Source organism: Aquarana catesbeiana, linkage group LG13, assembly GCF_042186555.1.
Source record: "Aquarana catesbeiana isolate 2022-GZ linkage group LG13, ASM4218655v1, whole genome shotgun sequence".
Taxonomy (NCBI): Eukaryota; Metazoa; Chordata; class Amphibia; order Anura; family Ranidae; genus Aquarana; species Aquarana catesbeiana.
In genome coordinates, this window is record NC_133336.1 from 19,840,477 (window position 1) to 19,861,791 (window position 21,315).

At 43.0% G+C, this 21,315-nt stretch overlaps 1 protein-coding gene across 1 annotated transcript in view; it reads left to right on the forward strand.

Moving 5' to 3' along the window:
* The window catches only part of CCDC88C (coiled-coil domain containing 88C), a gene marked incomplete in the record, with an annotated part of 152,870 nt that overhangs the window by 103,132 nt on the left and 28,423 nt on the right, over positions 1-21,315 (forward strand). Inside the window, 7 exon segments of the mRNA XM_073610749.1 lie at positions 1,458-1,585; positions 3,245-3,386; positions 9,879-10,049; positions 14,170-14,331; positions 16,671-16,948; positions 17,094-17,237; positions 18,927-19,113. Of these exon segments, the coding sequence (XP_073466850.1) occupies positions 1,458-1,585; positions 3,245-3,386; positions 9,879-10,049; positions 14,170-14,331; positions 16,671-16,948; positions 17,094-17,237; positions 18,927-19,113 (1,212 nt within the window).

Here is a 21,315-nt window from a genome sequence, read left to right on the forward strand (position 1 = left end):
GTCTACAAAATAGGGAATAGTTTTATGGAATTTTTTATGGCTTTTTTTTTTTACTAGTAATGGCGGCAATCTACGACTTTTAGTGGGACTGCAACGTTGCGCCGGACAGATCGGACACTTTTGACACTTCTTTGGGACCATTGACATTTATACAGCAATCAGTGCTATAAAAATGCATTGATTACTGTGTAAATGTTACTGGCATGGAAGGGGTTAACACTAGGGAGCGATCAAGGGGTTAAATTAGTTCCCTGGGAGGTGTTTCTAACTGGGGGGGGGTGGGACTGACTGGAGGAGAAGAGAGAGATCACTGTTCCTGAGCCCCTGTCAGAACGGGGATCTTTCTGTTTACATTGACAGATCCCCGTTCTGGCTCTCTTTTTCCCGTGATAGCGGGTGGCCGGAGGACATCGCGGCCGCCGGCCACGCACATCAGGTCCCTGCGCCATGCTGCGGCTCTTAAAGGAGCCGAAGTACAGCTACGGCGATTAGTGGGAAAGATCTGACCTGCCGCAGCATAATGATGGCAGGTGGTCGGCAAGTGGTTAATTCATTTTTATTGTTCAAAGCAAACTCCCCCATCCATCTATGTCTCCCATGCTTTATTTTTGCTGAGAAATCACTTTGAAAAAAACACTTCCCTAGCATTTCTGGATGTGATCATCGTGGGTAAGGGCAGATGTCATGTAGCATTTGCTTCTTAGAATCCATCTGCCCTTAGCTCAGGCATATAGGCAGAAGGGTTACGCATAGCTCAGCAAACTAAAACTTCCCTCCTGAAGACTCCTGGGAGGTAGGACCTCATTTGCCTAGGCAAGAAACCAGGAAGTAAGTGAAGAAATGTAAAAAAAAAAGTTTAAAAAAAGTAAATATGATATACTTTCCTATCTATTTACTCATGCCAGCAGCATAAGAATTACAAATAATGTTGATGGAGTGAAGTTCCACTTTAAAGCCCAGCTCTCACATTTTCTAGAGCTGGGCTTAGAAACTAAATGTATTTGAAACAGAAGTAGTTGGGTATAAACTAGAAGAATTTGGTTCAACATTTTTCATTGTAAAAACTAAAGAACATTCGTTCATTTTTTTTCTAATCATTCGTGGCCTCAAATCAACTTTTTAACCCCAGTGAAATGAAAAATTGAAGGAACAGGATGGAATTTTTTTCTAACAGTGTATGTGGTTTTCATTTGGTAAATCCCCTAAGTCTCCATTCTAAAACGGAATAGTAAAGGCAAAGGAGACTTGAACTAGTTTCAAATAAACGTTCTGAGAATTTTTGTATGCATTTTCCTAAGAATTTTCTTACAAGTTTTCAATTAAAATTCTACCAGTGTATACCCAGCTTTACTCTTTATTATAGTAAGAAGTTTCAGGTAGTTGCAAATGACCTCCCTAGTCGCTTCTGTTCTTTTTATCTTTGTGTCTGCTGTTTATTCAGACTTTTTTTCTTGCAGGATCTGGTATTGGAAAAGCTGAAGACCCAACAAATGTCTAGCGAGCTGGACAAGCTGAGCCTGGAGCTGGAGAAGATCGGGTTAAATAAAGAGCTGATGCTGCAAGATGAGAACAGCAATGCTGAGAAGTAAGGGGGCATCTAACACCTACTGCTAATTCAGTTTCCACCACTGTAAACTTATTTAACCACTTGCTTACTGGGCACTTAAACCCCCCTCCTATCCAGACCAATTTTCAGCTTTCAGCGCTGACGCACTTTGAATGACAATTGCGCAGTCAGACAACACTGTACCCAAATGAAATTTTTATCATTTTTTTCCCCACAAATAGAGCTTTCTTTTGGTGGTATTTGATCACCTCTGCGGTTTTTATGTTTTGTTAAAAAAATGTAAAAAGACTGAATAAAAAAAAATAAAAAAAGTTTATATTTTGTTATAAAAAAAATTTAAAACAGGTAATTTTTCTCCTTCATTGATGTACGCTGATAGGCGGCAGTGATGGGCACTGATGGGGAGCACTGATGGGTGGCAATAATGGGCACTGATCAGTTACACTGATAGGCAGCACTGCTAGGTGGCACTGATCGCTCACTACTGGTGGGCATTGATAGGTGGCACTTGTGGGCACTGTTAGGTGGCACTTGTGGGCACTGTTAGGTGGCACTGTTAGGAAGCACAGATGAGGCAGATGTGCCTCTTCTACCTCGGGACCTTTGTCCCTCGCATCTGAGCCGGCGATCGGCTTTTTTTTCTACTCCCGCTATCAGCGTGAGTAGAACAAAAAAAACGATTACCGATCTTTTGTTTACATCATGTGATCAGCTGTCATTGGCTGACAGCTGATCACATGGTAAGGGGCCGGGACAGGCCCCTTACTCGGATCGGTGGTCAGCCGAGTCTCAGTGACTCAGTGATCTCGGCCATCTGTGATCTGTAGGGCACGTGCACAGGGGAGGCCGTCATATGACGGCCTTACCGGGAATTCAGGTCCGCGCTGTGGCCATCGTTCAGCCATAGCGCGGATGTCAAGTGGTTAATATGCTTTTAAAGCAAACCCATCTCTCCTCCGTGTTCTTTGTTCCTAAGATTTTATCCCAATTTATATCTTCTAGCAAGGTTCGTAGTTTAGGGAAGTTCTCTTGAAATTCAGCATCTTTGTATTCCCCTTATTTTTCCTATTTGTGTGATTTATAGCTAAAGCTAATTGACCTGTGATCGCTGTTTCCTAAATTGCCACATCTGTGATCAGGTCTGTATCGTTGGTAATCAGTAGGTCTAGTAACGCTTTGTTTCTAGTTGGTGCGTCTACCATCTGAACCATGAAATTGTCCTGCAAGACATTTAGGAACTGGCGAGCCTTAAATGAATGCGTGGTTCCTTCCACCCAGTCTGGATAATTAAAAACCCCCATTATGATAACACTTCCCATCCTTGCTGCTAATCCAAATTGTGATAGGAGATCCGTCTCCCACTCCTCCCTCAGGTTAGGGGGCCTATAGCATACTTCCAGTATTATTTTCCCCCTTAGCTTCATCCCTTTGGAGCTCTACCCATAAGGATTCCACCTCCTCCCTAGCCCCCCTAGTGATGCCATCTCTTACATTCTCTTACTTCTACATTATTCTTGATATATAGGCATACCCCTCCCCCATTTTTACCCTATCTATCCCTGCGATAAAGGGAATACCCTTGAATGGTTTCTTTCCTTTTTTGCATACCAAGTTCTACATCACAATGTCTGGACGTGCATCGAGGAGCCGCTCATTAATGTGTTTTTTGTTTTGCAGGAAGTACAAGATCCTGGAGAGCAAAATTGAATCAACACTAAAGACGACTTTGGCTGTTAAGGAAAGCAAAATCCTGGCTCTTGAGAGTCAAGTGGAGGAAGTCCGGAGCTGTAACCAGCAACTGCAGAATGAGCTGAATTCGGTACGATGTGCACATTGGGGGTGGGTTTGTATCAAGGATTTTGTACAGAAGAATAGAAATATCCATCAGTGCAAAGCTAATCTTGAGTTGTTTCCAAGGATTTCTTCTGCGTGATCTGACACCTTGCATGGCCGGAAGCACTAGAATATCTTATTATGTGCCATCTGGTCCCGATTCCCCTCTTCATTTTATTTGATAATCCATCATCTGTAAGACAATAACCCTTAAGCCGGCTGTAGACATTTTGAATCTCAGCCAGTTCAGCCGGGATTTGGATGAGATTCGAACCATGTATGGGCAGGCTGAATGTACACGAGTTGATCGATCAATCAACTTGGGAAAAACCAGCCTGTTGGATTTTTCATGCGATTATTGCCAGCGGATACAGCTGCCAGCCATAATCACTGTCCCACCCCCACCCCGCCAGGAGAACATAATAGCTCAGCAGGAGCTATTAACGCAGACTTTTAATTATTGGGGGGTATCGAGCGATTTTTTTTTTTTTCTCCTGCAACCCGTGGTTGCAGGAAAGAAAATTGTGCCATCTATGGCTGTCTTTAGCTAGTTACGGACCAGCCGCCGCAGTTGTACTTCCCTGCACGAATGGCTGTCATTGTACGTCGGGCGCGTACACGGTGATCTGTGGGCGCGCACCCATTCGCCAGCGGGGGAGCCAACCAGTAAGTCCGCCGGACTCTGAGCCTGCTGGCCACCCACGATCGCTCCAGAGACCGGCAGAACGGGGATCTGTCAATGTAAACAAACAGATCCCCGTTCTGTCTGGGGAGTACAGAGTGATCAGGAAAAGCGATCTCTCTACTCCCAGTCAGTCCCCTCCCCTCACAGTTAGAAATGCCTCCCAGGGAACACATTTAACCCTTTGATCGCCCCCTAGTGTTAACCCCTTCCCTGCCAGTGACATTTATACAGTAATCAGTGGCTATTTTTAGCTCTGATCGCTGTATAAATGGTCCCAAAAAAAAAATGTCCTGCTAAAAATCGCAGATCACCGCAATTACTAGTAAAAAAAAAAAAAAAATGTAAAACGCCATAAATATATTTTGTAGATGTGATAACTACATATATGTGGTTTTATCTGCCAAAGAATTAGCATTTCTGTCCATCCAGTCCTAAGAATTGCACAGTTCAGACTGGATCTTCATGCAGTTGGAAGAGGAACTGCAGTCTGCTCACAATCTCCCTCCACGGAGTCTGGCTGCAGCCATTTTAACTGTGGGCAGCTGAAGCTGCTGCCTGTTCACTTTTACTTCCTGGATTTACACAGACACACAGAGGCGCACACACACATTATTTATAGATAGATATATAGATATATATATATATATATATATATATATATATATATATATGTATATATGTATATATGTGTATGTGTATATATATATATATATATATATATATATATATATATATATATATATATATATATATATATATATATATATATATATGTGTGTATATATATATAATATACAGACACACTTAGGTTCCGTTCACATCTCCTGCATTCCGAATGTAGGGCGGAATCGCCGCGATACTGCCCACAATTCGCAATAGCGTAAAATTGCGGGACGCTCGTGCGTTGCCCATTGATTTTAATAGCACCCCAAATGCGGCACGATTTTTTCCCGCGATTTGACGTTATGGGGGGGCGACAATCGCAGTAAAAATGCGCAAACAGAATCGCGGGACGCCCGTCGTCCATAAGAATTACAGGAGCTTCTTGTGGGCGACGGGCGTCCCACGATTCTATTTGCGTGTTTTTACCACGATTGTAACCCCCCCCATACGCGGAGATGTGAACTGAGCCTTACATCTATCTCTGCTTGCCTGTGTGCCGTCGGATTAGGCGTCAAAACTTGTTAACGGAAATGACGTTTCGTCACGGCCATCTTGGTACACCCCGCAGTAAGCCTGCAGTCTGAAGTCGCCAAGCGGACATCTTTTTGCACCGCTCCTTTTAAAATTCAACATCAAAACAGTGTCACGGACTTCTAAATACTGTATTTCACTATATAAGCTCAGTTTAGTGGTAAAAATAAGTGTGAAATGCAAGATTTCCGTGGGTGTAAAAAGATGTTCGCTTGGCCCCTTCAGACTGCAGGCTTAGTGTGGCCGAGTGCGGGGTGTACCAAGATGGCCGTGACGGAACGTCACTTCCGTTACGAAATCTGACGGAACACCTGCACATTTCTCCTCTCTGGATGGATCTCTGCAGTGTCCTGTTATCTCCACCCTCATCCAGCCCCCTCCAGCTCTGCAGCTCTGATTGGCCCTCCTATGACTCAAGGAGAGTTGGAGAGAGAGCTGTGGATGATGTCATAAGGCTAGGCTAATGACCAGACAAGAACAGGAAGTGGGCTGTATAAGGGATTTTCTGGCAGAAAAAAAATGTTTTGCTATCCAAAGTTAAAACAACAACAAGGGCAGAAGATTTAATAGATGGAAAGTTGAAAAAAATTACTGAAGAGCCGCTTACGGATCTTGTCCCTCCCCCAGCCTGTGACTGGACAAGGAAAGTAGAAGCAGCAGACCGACGAGCTCCACTCTCCTCCTATCAGCGTGTTCCTTAGTTCAAGGCTCGGTAGCACAACTCTTTGGCTGCTTATGCTACCTCGCCCCCTCTCCCAGTTGAGCTTTGTTGTACAGGGGATTGCAAGAGGCTGATCGCAGGTGCAATGCTCTGCAGGCTCTTTAGAGAAAAAAATAATATTAATAAATGCACTTTTTTTTTTTTTTACCTAATTTATTTTTTTTTTTTTCAAAAGGTGAACTTACCCTTTAAAAAAATGTGCATAAAACTACATATAACACGCATACAAATGCAATTTAACGCACATTTCTGGAACGCATAAAAACTCAGCGTCGTAGTGTAAACATGCCACATAGAAAACGATGCTGGAAAAACGCAGGCAACCCCACATGGTGTGAATGGGGCCCTAAGAGGACAGTGCAGGGGACAACACTCAGACCACTAACAACCAAAATGTTACCATATATTGTTGCCGGTCTGCACCTGACAGACAGGTACACTTTACAGAAGCTTTTGCTTCTTTATGGCAAGGCATTTTGAGACGCTCAATTCACATTCACTCTCAATGAGACGCTCAAAATGTGACACGGTGAGGAAGGCCAGGGAGGGGTTAATGTACCGGGTCATATGTAAGCGTCTAAGACCCCAGCGCCCGTGTACAATGCACAGGAAATATAATTAGCGGGGAGCAGAATGGATACCAATATACAGACACGGCAATGGGCTCACCGCTTCCCTCCAGAATTATAAACAGCCTGAGAAAAAGCGTGAGAACTCCATGTTGTACCCACATCACACAGCATACCAGACAATGCCAGGGTGAGAAAATCCTAAAGGCTGGACAATAGATGAGGGGACCTGTACGTCACCACCACGGGCAAGGCAAAAAGCAGCGTGCCAAGTGCCAAAACCCAACAACCAGTCGGCGATCGCCGCTCCCGGTTTTGCCAGCTTGAACCTGATAAACTGTTGGTTCTGGCCAGCTCAGTAGATTGCTTTAAAAAAAGCCCTGGATTCTTTCCTAAATGTACAGAATATCACTGGATACTGACATTAAGAGCCCTTTTTACACCGGGTCGCGGTAAAACGGCGTTTTAGCTGCGTTTTACCGTGGGATTAGCGGCGCATTTTGGCCGCAATGCGCCGGAATAGCGGCGTTTTGCCGGCGGTATCCCAGCGCTGCTCCATTGATTTCAATGGGGAGCATCGGTGTAGGAGTGGTAAACACACCGCTCCTTCACCGCTCCAAAGAAGCTGCTGGCACGACTTTTTTTTCCCGTCCTGCCAGCGCAGGAGGGCCTGAGGGCTTTCACACTGGAGACAATGCTGCAGCTGTTTGAGGGCGGATTTCAGGCGCTATTTTTAACGCTATAGCGCCTGCAAAACGCCCTCGGTGTGAAAGAGGTCTTAGAGGTAACGTTGATCCGGGAAATATCTGATTGCCTCTTGGGGGATCAGGATGAAATTTTTTTACCCGTGCCGGAACAAATGGCATCATGCTTTGCTGGCGGCGTTCTTTGCCTTCCTCTGGATCAACTGTGGGTATAGGATTGTATGATTTTTTTTTTTTTTTTTTTATAGGATGGATTGGATATCTACAGCTTATAAGTTTACATACCCTGGCAGAATTTATGATTTCTTGGCCATTTTTCAGAGAATATAAATGATAACACAGAAACTTTTCTTTCACTCATGGTTAGTGTTTGACTGAAGCCATTTATTATCAATCAACTGTGTTTACTCTTCTTTTAAATCATAATCACAACAGAAACTACCCAAATGACCCTGATCAAAAGTTTACATACCCCAGTTCTTATTCCGTGTATTGCCCCCTTTAACATCAATGACAGCTTGAAGTCTATTGTGGTATTTTGTGGATGAGGCTCTTTATCTTCTCAGATGGTAAAGCTGCCCATTCCTCTTGGCACAAAGCCTCCAGTTCCTGTAAATTCTTGGGCTGTCTTGCATGAACGGCACGTTTGAGATCTCCCCAGAGTGGCTCAATGATGTTGAGGTCAGGAGACTGAGATGGCCCCTCCAGAACCTTCACTTTATTCTGCTGTAGCCAATCACAGGTGGACTTGGCCTTGTGTTTTGGATGATTGTCATGTTGGAATGTCCAAGTACGTCCCATGTGCAGCTAACTGGCTGATGAACACAAATGTTCCTCCAGTTTTTTGATAACATACTGCATTCATCTTGCCATCAATTTTGACCAATTTTCCTGTTCCTTTGTAGCTCACACATCCCCAAAACAACAGCGATCCACCTCCATGTTTCACAGTAGGAATGGTGGACCTTTCATCATAGGCCTTGTTGAGTCCTCTCCAAATGTAGTGTTTATGGTTGTGGCCAAAAAGCTCAATTTTGTTCTCATCACTCCAAATGACTTTGTGCCAGAAGGTTTGAGGCTTGTCTCTGTGCTGTTTGGCGTATTGTAAGCGGGATACTTTGTGGCATTTGCGTAGTAATGGCTTTCTTCTGGCGTCTCAACCATGCAGCCATCCATCTTTCTTCAAGTACCTCCTTAATGTGCATCTTGAAATAGCCACACCACATGTTTTCATAGAGTTCTGTATTTCACCCAAAGTTATTTGTGGGTTTTTCTTTGCATCCCGAACAATTTTCCTGGCAGTTGTGGCTGAAATTTTAGTTGGTCTACCTGACCATAGTTGGGTTTCAACAGAACCCTTCATTTTCCACTTCTTGATTAGAGTTTGAACACTGCTGATTGGATGTCTTTTTTATATCCCTTTCCTGTTTTATACAGTTCAACTACCTTTTCCCGCAGATCCTTTTGACAATTCTTTTGCTTTGACTCAGAATCCAGAAACGTCAGTGCAGCACTGGATGAAAGATGCAAGGGTCTGTCAGGAGTGCAGAAACTCATTAACCTTTTATACACACACACTAATTACAAGCAAATAGATCACAGGTGAGGATGGTTACCTTTTTAATAGCCATTCAAATCCCTTTGTGTCAACTTGTGTGCATGTTATCCGGCCAAAATCACCAGGGTATGTAAACTTTTGATCAGGGTCATTTGGGTAGTTTCTGTTGTGATTATGATTTAAAAAGAGTAAACACAGTTGATTGATAATAAATGATAATAAATCATACATACATACATATACATATATATATATATATATATATATATATATATATATATATATATATATATATATATATATATATATATATATATATATATAGATATATATATCTATAGATATATATAGATCTATATCTATAGATATATATTATATTTTTTATATAAAATTTCAAATATTTTCTTTAAATCAGGAAAAGGCAGATCCAGGATATCACAACCAAAGTGCACAAACAACGATGTGTCCAATAGTAGACCAATGGTAAAACCACAATATCGAAGACAATTTAAATGTGGATGCATCCCATCTGCATTTACTTTAAATAATAGATCATGTAAAACCAAGATATGAAGCCGCCCATTCCTTTTTTTTTTTTTTTTTTTTTCTTCCCTTTTTTGTTGGTTGAACTAGATGGCCTTGTATCCTTTTTTTCAACTAGACTAACTATGGGACTTCAGTTTACTTACTGGGAGAACATTTAATATTCATGAATGAGTACACAGATCCCCTTATTAGTCATATCTGAAGGCAACTTTTTTTTTTTTTTCATGGGCATGGATGGAGTGGTGAAAGGTTAGACCCTCTGTCAGGCCTTGTATGTGTCCCAACGGGAAGATTCCTCCCCTCTATTTGACTGAGAGAACTTCCAAAATGTTGAGTTTCTTCTAGAAGAGGTATAGAGGGCAAATTGTCCAACCATTTTATGATTATTATTGTAAAATGACAATACATTTTCTGATTCCAATAGGAACAACTACTCAAGAAGGGGTTGATGTTGTTTTTTATAATGTAGTCCTAACCTACTGTTGTGTCCTCATCCTTCAGATGAAACAAGAAGTCATCCTGCACAGCCAGAATGCTGCGAAGAGCCCGCAGGAGCCTCAGGGGAAGCAGGAGCGTGACATCCGCAGGATGGACAGCATGGAGAAAGGGCAGCGGGAGACCACGAGGGAGCTGTTTAAGCTGAAGGACCGAGCGATCGAGCTGGAGAGAGATGTAAGTTCTGTTACCAAGAATTACTTGGGTGTGGTGCACCGCCTCTGCTCTCTACCCATCAGAGCTATTTCTGCATTCATTCACGAAACGCTGATAAATGATCTACAATCCGCCTTTCTCAACCCTTTTAACAAGTAGGAACCCTTGAAATAACTGTCAGGTCTTTAGAAATTCCTGCTAAAAAAAAAAAAATTTTTTTTTAGTAATAATAAAATTACTAATGACATAACAATGATCGTAATAATGGCCAGAAAAGAAATCCAGAAAGTGAATATTATAGAAGGGTATTTATAAGTAAAAAAAATTTTGCAAAGCCTTTTTGCCCAGGGAAAATGCATGTACATTCATTCAGCCTACTTCCTGTGTTTTTCATTCGATTTAAAATGAAAAATACTACCCCCTTCCTGATCAGAGCATTATTTGCGATTCGTAACTGGGTTGCTTTAGCTGACAGTTGCACAGTCGTGCGACGCTGTACCCAAACAAAATTGACGTCCTTTTTTTCCCACAAATAGAGCTTTCTTTTGGTGGTATTTGATCACCTCTGCGGTTTTTATTTTTTGCGCTATAAAAAAAAAAAGAGCGTCAATTTTGAAAAAAAAAGCAATATTTTTTTTTTACAGTTTGCTATAATAAATATCCCCCAAAAATATATAGGAAAAAAAATGTCTTAGTTTCGGTCGATATGTATTCTTCTACATATTTTTGGTAGCGTATATTGATTGGTTTGCGCAAAAGTTATAGCATCTACAAAATGGGGGATAGTTTTATGGCATTTTTATTATTCTTTTTTTTTTTTTTTTTACTAGTAATGGCGGAGATCTGCGATTTTTATTGTGACTGCAACATTATGGCGGACGCATCAGACACTTTTGACACTGTTTTGGGACCATTCTAATTTTTACAGCGATCGGTCCTATAAAAATGCATTGATTACTGTGTAAATGACACTGGCAGGGAAGGAGTTAAACACTGGGGGGCGATCAAGGGGTTAAGTGTGTCCTAACTGTAGGGGGGATGAGCTACCACGGACATGAGAGCGATCACTGCTCCCGATGACAGGGAGCAGTCATCTCTGTCATGTCACAAGGCAGAAGAGGGAAATGCCTTATTTACAAAGGCATCTCCACACCGCAATCGCAGGCCGCCGGCGAACATAGAGTTCCTGGGACCCGCGGGCATGCTCGTGCAGCGGGCGTGCGGGCCCGATAGGCGGCAAATTTAAAGAGAGGTACAGGTACTCCCATTTGCCTGCCTGTGCCAATCTGCCAATGTACATCCATGTGCGGTGGTCAGCAAGCGGTTAATTTACATTGTTCCTTCTGTTTCTGTATGTGGATGATGGCACTTATTTTAATTTAATTTTATTTTATTTAAATTTTTTTTAAAAACCCATCTAAGTACCTTTTTGCCAATCGATATCCAGCTGTCACATGGCCAAGATCTTTCCCAGCCTGTCTGCAGAGGAACAAAAGCAGGAAGAGCTTCTAGTCCTCTGCTACTGGTCACGTTTTAAAAAAAATGCCTTACAGAGTAAATATAAAATATATAAATTATATATACATTGTATAATGTATGGCCAGCCTCACAGATCTTCATGGAGGGGTATTGTTGCATAGCTAAGGCAGTCCAATGGGCTTTGGGCTTGTGTCAATGGCATCAATTCAGCATCAGCTTAGGATAGGGATGCACCGAAATTTCGACCGCTGAAACATATCGGCCGAAAATGGCCTTTTTCGGCAATTTGCCGAAAGAGAAAAACGGGCAATAATGGAGCCGAAAATGGGACGGGACCTGGGCAGGGTGCCGCGTATCACGTGGGCTTCCTATAGTATAGAAGAGAGGAGAGCTGCTGCCGCCGCCTGGTTGATTAGAGCGCCGGGAACATCACAGCTTTCATTTCAATAGCTGTGTGTTCCCTGCAGCTCGCCGTCACATACAGCCCCTCCCTCTTGTCCGGGGAACTTTGATGGACAGATCACCCGTCCAATCCTGGCTGTCTATCAAAGTTCCCCAGACAAGGGGGAGGGGCTGTATGTGACGGCGTGCTGCGGGGAACACACAGCTATTGGAATGAAAGCTGTGATGTTCCCGGCACTTTAATCAACAAGGCGGCGGCGGCTCTCCTCTCTCTTCCCCTGCACAGGCTGGCTGTAATGGGGACACTGGCTGCAATGGGGGACACTGGCTGGCTGCACCTGACGGGCACTGGTGAGGCTGCATTGATCTCCTGTATCATGTCTGCAGTCTCTGACCATCTCCTGTACCATGTCCTCAGTCTCTGACCATCTCCTGTACCATGTCCTCAGTCTCTGACCATCTCCTGTACCATGTCCTCAGTCTCTGACCATCTCCTGTACCATGTCCTCAGTCTCTGACCATCTCCTGTACCATGTCCCCAGTCTCTGACCATCTCCTGTATAAAAATATTTTTAAAAACAGTCACTTTCAGGTACGGTTTCGGTTTTTGGGATCAAGGAAGATTTATTTTCGGTATCGGTTTCGGCACCAAAAAACCCATTCGGTGCATCCCTAGCTTTGGACTCTTCTAGAATCATTCAAAATCATTGATGGGTGCATTTGACCTGCAGTTGACTTCCTTCTGACCTTCATTTGATCTACTTCTATTTTTAATCAGAAGAAAGTTTTATTTGAACACATTTTAAGCATACATGTACCATAAACACTCACAAAAGAATGTAAAGTTGTAATGTAGAAAAACAAATGGTCAAATACAGCTTTCAATTTCATAGAACTGCGTACAGACGTCAGCTCACTGAAGAGGACATACAACCCCACCTAGTGGCTGAAAATAGAAATGACAGTACCAATAGAGCACTACTATGGCACAATCCAAAGTCGGATAGTAGTAACCAACATTAAGTAATCAAAGGCATTCTACCCCAATATATTCTCAATAATCAGGTCTACTGGAGCCAATCCTGGTTCATCAAGCCAACACCCACCCCAAGCCCTCTAAAATTTAGCGGGGCATCTATGGTGCAGCTAAATAACCCATTCTTATCTTAAAGTAGTACCCATGTGGTCTAGCCATTCCTTAAGGGATGGAGGGGAAATGCTTTTCCAGTGGAGGAGGATAATTTTACGTGCCTGAAACAAGACCCTGGAAACGGCTTCCTTAGTAAAAGCATCCATTATAATGTCCTCAGCATTGGTGTGCGCAGCCTATTACATTGAGGTGTGCACCCCAGAACACAAACATGTGTGTTTATATCAGCAGAGCAGTGGTGTCAGTAGAGCATAGATTGGTGTCAGTGGAGAGTGTCAGTAGTTTTTTTTATTTTTATTATTTTTTGCAATTTTTTTTTTTTTTTTTTTTTATGATTTTTACATTTAGTTTACTATGCTTCAGTTAAGAATGAAGACAGGAGCGATCACTACAGATCACTCACTGTGTTCACTCGGCAAAGGAAGGAGCTGGTTAATAAAATATTTACCAGCCCCTTCCCCACTCCTGAAATGAGAGGAGGGAAGCTGGCAGCACTGCAGAGGGGAGACAGGAAGTAGGGGGAATGGGCACCATGCAGGATGTTTAGGGTGTGCCCAGGCACACCCGGCACACCCTGTGCGCACGCCTATGGCCGTCAGGAACTCCCAGCGGCTGGGCTCTGCTTCAGATGGGTTTTAAATTCATATAGACTACTATAATAATCTTAAAATACTATAGCCTCCTTCCTCCATAGCTGGCCAACAACGCAGCTAGCAAGGAGACAGCTGCTTCGAGAGATGGCACATTTCTCCGTATACAAGACCTTGCCTGTTTGCCTGGGACCTTTCAGCTGACAAGCCCCCCCCCCCCCTGCTTTCCTCATGAGAAACTTGTCTTAGGAAGGGCTTGGAAATAAAGAAAAGTTCTGTCTGTTAAAGCAGCCATCTCCTTGCTATCCGCGTTGTTGGATGGCCATAGAGGTTCACAGTTAGGGAGATGGGACAAAATACTTACATATCTTCTGTCCCCTGGGGATCAGAACACAATACATACTGAAGTGAGATGTCTTCTTTAAATTGTATCAGTTTTATGTTGTGTGTTTTGGGGTGACACTGTATGGCAGGGTATGGTTTGCTGATCCTCTGCTTGTGTGTGTGTGTGTGCGGTCAGAACGCAGGGTTACAAGCGGAGAGGAACCTGATGAAGGAGCAGCTGCGGCACCTGGAGGCCCAGAACCTGTCGCTGAACAATCAGATGGGGACACTACAGAAGCAAGTCGCCTTCCTACAGGAGCACAACACGGCGCTGCAGACACAGACCGCAAACCTGCAGGTGAGCCAAAGTGGCGTTTTAGTACGGCGGCTGAAGGTCAGAGTAATTCTGATTGGTCGGCTCTGAGCTTCTGCTTTATAAGTGAGATAATCGAGTCTTCTGTATCCTAAACACAAATTTGGGAAATGGTCCTAAAGACTGTTGTATGACTGCGCATGTTTGGTTGCTGTCTCACACGGCACCCATCTGCAAAAATTAATATCGCAGGGCTCATTTACACTTACTTTGATTTTTAACATGCATGAAAGCGCCTGCCGCTCCAACGTGCATTTTTTGATGCTTCTGTGATGCTTTTTTTGAAGCTTGGCAAATTCCCACTGTGTTGTTTTGTTTTAACCACTTCCGCCCTGGAAGATTTTACCCCCTTCCTGACCAGAGCACTTTTTGCGATTCGGCACTGCGTCGCTTTAACTGACAATTGCGCGGTCGTGCGACGTTGCACCCAAACAAAATTGACGTCCTTTTTTTCCCCACAAATAGAGCTTTCTTTTGGTGGTATTTGATCACCTCTTCGTTTTTAGTTTTTGGCTTATAAATAAAAAAAGAGCGACAATTTGAAAAAAAAAAAAAAAAAAACAATATTTTGTACTTTTTGCTATAATAAATATCCTCATTTTTTTTTTTTTTTAAAAAAAGCAATTTTTTTCTCAGTTTAGACTGATACGTATTCTTCTACATATTTTTGGTTAAAAAAATCGCAATAAGCATATATTGATTGGTTTGCGCAAAAAGTTATAGCGTCTACAAAATAGAGGATAGATTTATAGCATTTTTGGGGTTTTTTTTGTTTTGTTTTTTTACTAGGCGGAGATCTGCGATTTTTATCATGACTGCGACATTATAGAGGACACATCGGACAATTTTGACACATTTTTGGGACCATTGGCATTAATACAGCGATCAGTGCTATAAAAATGCCCCGATTACTGTAAAAATGTCACTGGCAGTGAAGGGGTTGACACTAGGGGGCGATCAAGGGGTTAACTGTGTTCCCTGAAGGGGGAGGGGACTGACTAGAGGAAGTGACGGATCGTGGTTCCTAGCCAATAGGAACACATGATCTGTCACTCCTGTCAGAACAGAACCGGGAAAAGTGTGTTTGTTCTTTTCTGCTCCCAATGGCTCAGTAGTGTCTAGCCTGCTTGGTGCAGCCATGTGAGAGCCAACAAACTCATTGACTATCTATACACAGATACTAATCAAGATTTAAAAAGCCACAAATGTGAGAAATTAACCTTTAATTGCCATTTTAACCTGCGTGTGCCACCTTCTGTGTCTGTACCAAGGCCAAACATTCCAGGGTATGTAAACTTTTTATCAGTGCCATTTGGGTGACTTCTGTTATTATGATTTAAAAAGGATCCAAAAAACTGTGATAATAAATGGCTTCATGTGATCACTTAAATAAAAGACAGTTTTTGGCATGATCAGTCATATTTACAATGTTAATGCCAAAATTTCACATTTTCTACCAGGGTATGCAAACTTTTGAGCTCATCTGTGTGTGTAATAAATAAATAAAAAAAAAAATATATATATATATATATATATAATTTTTTTTTTTTTTTTTTTTTTTTTTTTTTTTTTTTTTTGGAGCGCTGCACTACTTTTGTATTTATATCTATTAGTACCCTTGTTCAGCAGATCCCCAGCTGATTAGTACCCTCATTCAGCAGATCCCCAGCTCATTAGTACCCTTGTTCAGCAGATCCCCAGCTCATTGGTGCCCTTGTTCAGCAGATCCCCAGCTCATTAGTACCCTTGTTCAGCAGATCCCCAGCTCATTGGTGCCCTTGTTCGGCAGATCCCCAGCTCATTGGTGCCCTTGTTCGGCAGATCCCCAGCTCATTGGTGCCCTTGTTCGGCAGATCCCCAGCTCATTGGTGCCCTTGTTCGGCAGATCCCCAGCTCATTGGTGCCCTTGTTCGGCAGATCCCCAGCTCATTGGTGCCCTTGTTCGGCAGATCCCCAGCTCATTGGTGCCCTTGTTCGGCAGATCCCCAGCTCATTGGTGCCCTTGTTCGGCAGATCCCCAGCTCATTGGTGCCCTTGTTCGGCAGATCCCCAGCTCATTGGTGCCCTTGTTCGGCAGATCCCCAGCTCATTCGTACCCTTGTTCAGCAGATCCCCAGCTCATTGGTACCCTTGTTCAGCAGATCCCCAGCTCTTCTGATGTTCCAATCCTCAATGAAACACGTACTGCAAAAAAAAAAAAAAACACCGGTTTTGACTATTGCCCAATTTATCCAGATCTGTAAAGAGAAAAAAAAAAAAAAAAACAACAAAAAGGAGATGAAATGCCTAAAGTGAATCCTTCATTCCATTTTGGCTTTTTCCAGGTGGAGAGCTCAGCGTCTGCCTCCCAGAACGCGTCGCTAAAGTCTGAGCTGGCCAAGCTGCAGAGCCAGCTGTCGGCTCTAGAGGGCGAGAGCGAGAAGGCACTGCGTCGGAGGGAAGAGGTGAAGGCCAGTCATGATTCGCTGCTGCGGGACCACGAGCACTTGGTGTCCCTCTATGAACGCCAGTCTGCAGAATACGAGGGGCTCATCAGCCAGCATAGCGCTCTGAAGACACAGCACAAAGGACTGGAGCAGACTCACCGCAGCCTGGAGGAGAGGTGGGTAGCCTGAGGACGGGGAAGTAAAGCTGGGTATGGGTAGGTCACTGTATCATTTTTAGATACTGGTTCTTCCATATAAATGATTAGGAGGTGCAAAATACGCCTACTTCATTCAGTAATCATTTCCTTTTCTCTCCCACAGCTACAACAATCTGTTGAAATACAAAGCTGAGCTGGAAGAGCGAGACAAGACATTAAACCAAGAGCGGGAGACTCTGCAAGAAGAGAAGAGAAAAAATGCGATCGCAGCCAGCGAAAACGAGCGACTTCAGCACGAGCTGGACAGGTGAGCCACGTCCACTGCTGATCTGGTTCAGGCAAACGTGAAGAAACTAAGAATGATGGATAGAGTAGGGTAAGGTTTCCCTTCACTTCCTGTCCTGAAGATGTAACAGGAAGTAAGGGGAAATCCCCTTAAGCTTGCCATACGCTACTTTCTGATTGTAAGTTAACCTGCAATTTCCTTTAGGGTAGCCGTACACGCTTGGATATCTTGGTCATTTTTTTTTTTTGCAATCAATCTCTTCTGATAGGAATATTAAGTCTATAGTGGACAACCCGTTTGATCAGCATGACACAGGGGGAAATTCATTTTGATTGATTGGTTAAAGGGGTTGTAAACCGTGTTTTTTCACCTTAATGCATCCTATGCATTAAGGTGAAAAAACACCTGGCAGTGGCTGGCCCAGCTTCCCTCGTTTTACTTACCTGAACCCTCAAACTTGACCCGGCGGGGAGGCGCTGTCTCTCTGCCTGGGGTTCTCAGCTCTTGATTGGATGGATTGATAGCAGCGGAGCCATTGGCTCCCGCTGCTGTTTATTAAAATCCAATGACCCGGGGGCGGGGCCGAGTCATACATTCCGCGGCTATGGACGCCGAATGCTGGACTCGGGAGCGCGCCCTCAAGGTAATCCCCTGGGAGAAGCGTTCTCCCAGGGGATTAACTTGCGGGCGCGCTCCCAGGGTTATCTCATGTGGGGAGGAGCCGTGAGAGCCGCCGGGGGACCCCAGAAGAGGAGGTTCGGGGCCACTCTGTGCAAAATGAGCTGCACAGTGGAGGTAAGTATGATATGTTTGTTATTTAAAAAAAAACTATTACAATCACTTTAACCCCTTGGTGCTGGCCACATGAAAATATGTGGCCTCTCGGCAGGTGGGCCTTGGCGCCGAGTGGCCACATATTTGCGTGAATTGGTGTAAATTCAGCCCTGCAGGCTCCCGACATAGTTGCCCGTGGCTAATGGAAAGTTAAGGCTAGTCACAACAATCACATGATCATAAACCCCGCCCCTACACCCCCCCCCCCCCCACCCCCCTCCAGGCATCCTAAACCTCTTAAAGGGCTGGGAGGTGCTGGCACCCAGAGGTTGAAGATACCATCATAAGTTATCGATTTGATTTAAAGTCAGTGGTTGTCTCCACCAATCTCCTAGTCTAATCAGTCAAAATATGATCATATGCATTAATAAAGTATCCCCGTGTTGCAAATTTATTGCAAAACGATCAATCATTTTCTGCCCTGGCCGATTGACTCAATATGATCTAAATCCATTAGAGGGCAAGTTCTAGCTATTGGATTATTTGCGAATTTGATTGTTTTGATCAAATCCTACATGAAACCGATAATAAAATGAAAGTGTGTACGGCCACCATCCAATTTACCAAAATTATGTAACGCAAGGACGAGCCTAAATGATCCATTCAACTAGTATCCAATCAGGCAGGTTCCTGGATTATATAGTTGATGATAGATCTAAAGGAGATGGTACACTCAGATTGTGGAATGTACTGTGAGTGGTGGCCAAACACACTTTGATTTGTGGCCGGTGGACATGACCAGTTTGTGCCTACCTAAAGGGATTTACGTAAAAAAAAAGGAACAAAGATGGACAGGAGTCATTTCTTCCAGCTGTGATTTTGTCTTCCTCAGTCCTCGATGGTGTCCTGATCCAGTGATCGCTGTTTATGTTGCAGGTTGAAGTTCCTCCACGGGGAATTACAAGGGGAGTACAACACTCTACACAAACACACCAAGGAGATGAAGAGCTCGTTCAACAATGCCCAGATGGAGCTGAACCGCTGGCAGGCTCGCTTTGATGAATTAAAGGAGCAGCACCAGACTATGGACATCTCTCTCACCAAGCTGGACACCCACTGCGAGGTACAACAGCCCGACATCAGTCAGGTTTAGAGGGTCCCTCCACCCAGCATTTGGTGGATGGTGGAGATTTAAACCTACCGATCGTTCCCACCTTCCCTGTGCTGAGTTCCCGGGTCTGTACACCTGCTGTGCCCATTATGAGGGTTTCCCACCATCCTTGTGCTGAGTTCCCGGGTCTGTACACCTTCTGTGCCCATTATGAGGGTTTCCCACCATCCTTGTGCTGAGTTCCTGGGTCAGTATGTCTGCTGTGCCCATTATGAGGGGTTCCCACCATTCCTGTGCTGAGTTCCGGGGTCTGTACACCCACTGTACCCATTATGAGGGGTTCCCACCATTCCTGTGCTGAGTTCCGGGGTCTGTACACCCACTGTACCCATTATGAGGGTTCCCACCATCCCTGTGCTGAATTCCCGGGTCTGTACACCCACTGTGCCCATTATGAGGGTTCCCACCATCCCTGTGCTGAGTTCCCAGGTCTGTACACTTGCTGTGCCCATTATGAGGGGTTCCCACCATCCTTGTGCTGAGTTCCCGGGTTGAAGAGCTTTGGCTCACAAGTGTTGGTGGGAACATCCAACTCCCAGGAGGACAGAAACAGTCGGGAATTATGGCAGGGGGAATCTCACCGGTGGAGTATCTGAGATAAAAGAAGCTAGCTCAGTCCACCAGGAGCCACCTATAACCAAATGTCACTTTGGGTGGACTGACCCTTTAATATAACAAAATCTGGTAGCGTAAAATGAACTTAAAGGGGAACTTCTCTTAAGCGGAGTCAAAATATCTCCCTATAAAGATATATCTACCTGCTATATATTCTATTAATTTTTTTCCTTTTATGAAATTCTAAGTAGTTTTCACAAACCATCCACTAGGTGGCGCTTTTATTACTGTAAACTAACAGGAAACTTTGCCAAGGGGGTAATTATTTTCGCTATACTTGTGGAGCCACATGTAGGGTGAGGCATTTGTCACACTTGCAATCCTGGCCTTACAGCTCAGGGATTTATTAGCTGAGAACATTTGTTGCAAGGTCTGTATAGTCCTAACATTTTCAGGTATATTTATATATAAAAAAAAAAAAAAAAAAAAACATTGCAGAGCTATTCATTAGACATGTGCACTGACAAAAAAAAAATTGTTCGTTTTCCTTTTATTCGTTTTTTTGCTTTTTTTTTTTTTAATTCAAATTCCCAAATTTTCAAATTCTGAATTTTCAGAAATCCGGAAATTCTAAAATCTGAAAAAAAGAAAGAACATCTTTAAAATTCAAAGTAATAACTAACTAATAATAACTATTAAATTATACGTATTGGAATTTCCTTTCAAATTTGGCTGTTAGTGAGTGTAACGAATACGAATTTATCTGAAGTTACAAGTTATCCGAAATAACGAATGCCGCATCTAAACAAATGGAACAAATTAATAATAAATAATATTAATAAAAAGGTATTATTATTGTTATTTATTATTATTAGATTGTTACGTTTCATTCTTCTAGATGCGGCATTCGTTATTTCAGATAATTCATAACTTCGGATAAATTCGTACTCGTTATGTTCACTAACAGCCAAATATGAAAGGAAATTCCAATACCTATAATTTAATAGTTATTATTTCATATTTTCAGGTTTTCGATTTTTTTTTTTTTTTGGACTTTCATTCTTATTTTTGGATTTCCAAATTTTAGAGTTTCCGAACTTCCGAAATTTTCTGAATTTCGAATTTTCCGGAAATTCGGAAATTGAAAAATTCGGAAATTTCGGAATTAACGAATTTGTCAAAATTCATTAAACAAATTCGGAACTAAACTAATTGCACATGTCTACTATTCATCCTGTGAAATTGCATGTATATTTGTTATGTTGTTAAATTGAATGTTAGACTATTTTCTTTTTAATTTTAGTTTCTCATATTGTGAGTCAGGAAATTACCTCATTATGGTCACTAGATGGAGCTGATGATCATAGGAAATCTCAGTTTACGATTACCATCCTGTAGCCATAGTGTAATGGCAAACCTACACAACATTGTAAAAAGCAGAGACCTCACCCTACTGACAAAGTTGCCGTATAGTCAAAGCTGTGGTATTCCCAGTAGTAACTTATGGCTGTGAAAGTTGGACCATAAGGAAGGCTGAACACCGAAGACTTGATGCTTTTGAACTATGGTGTTGGAGAAGACTCTTGAAAGTCCCCTGGA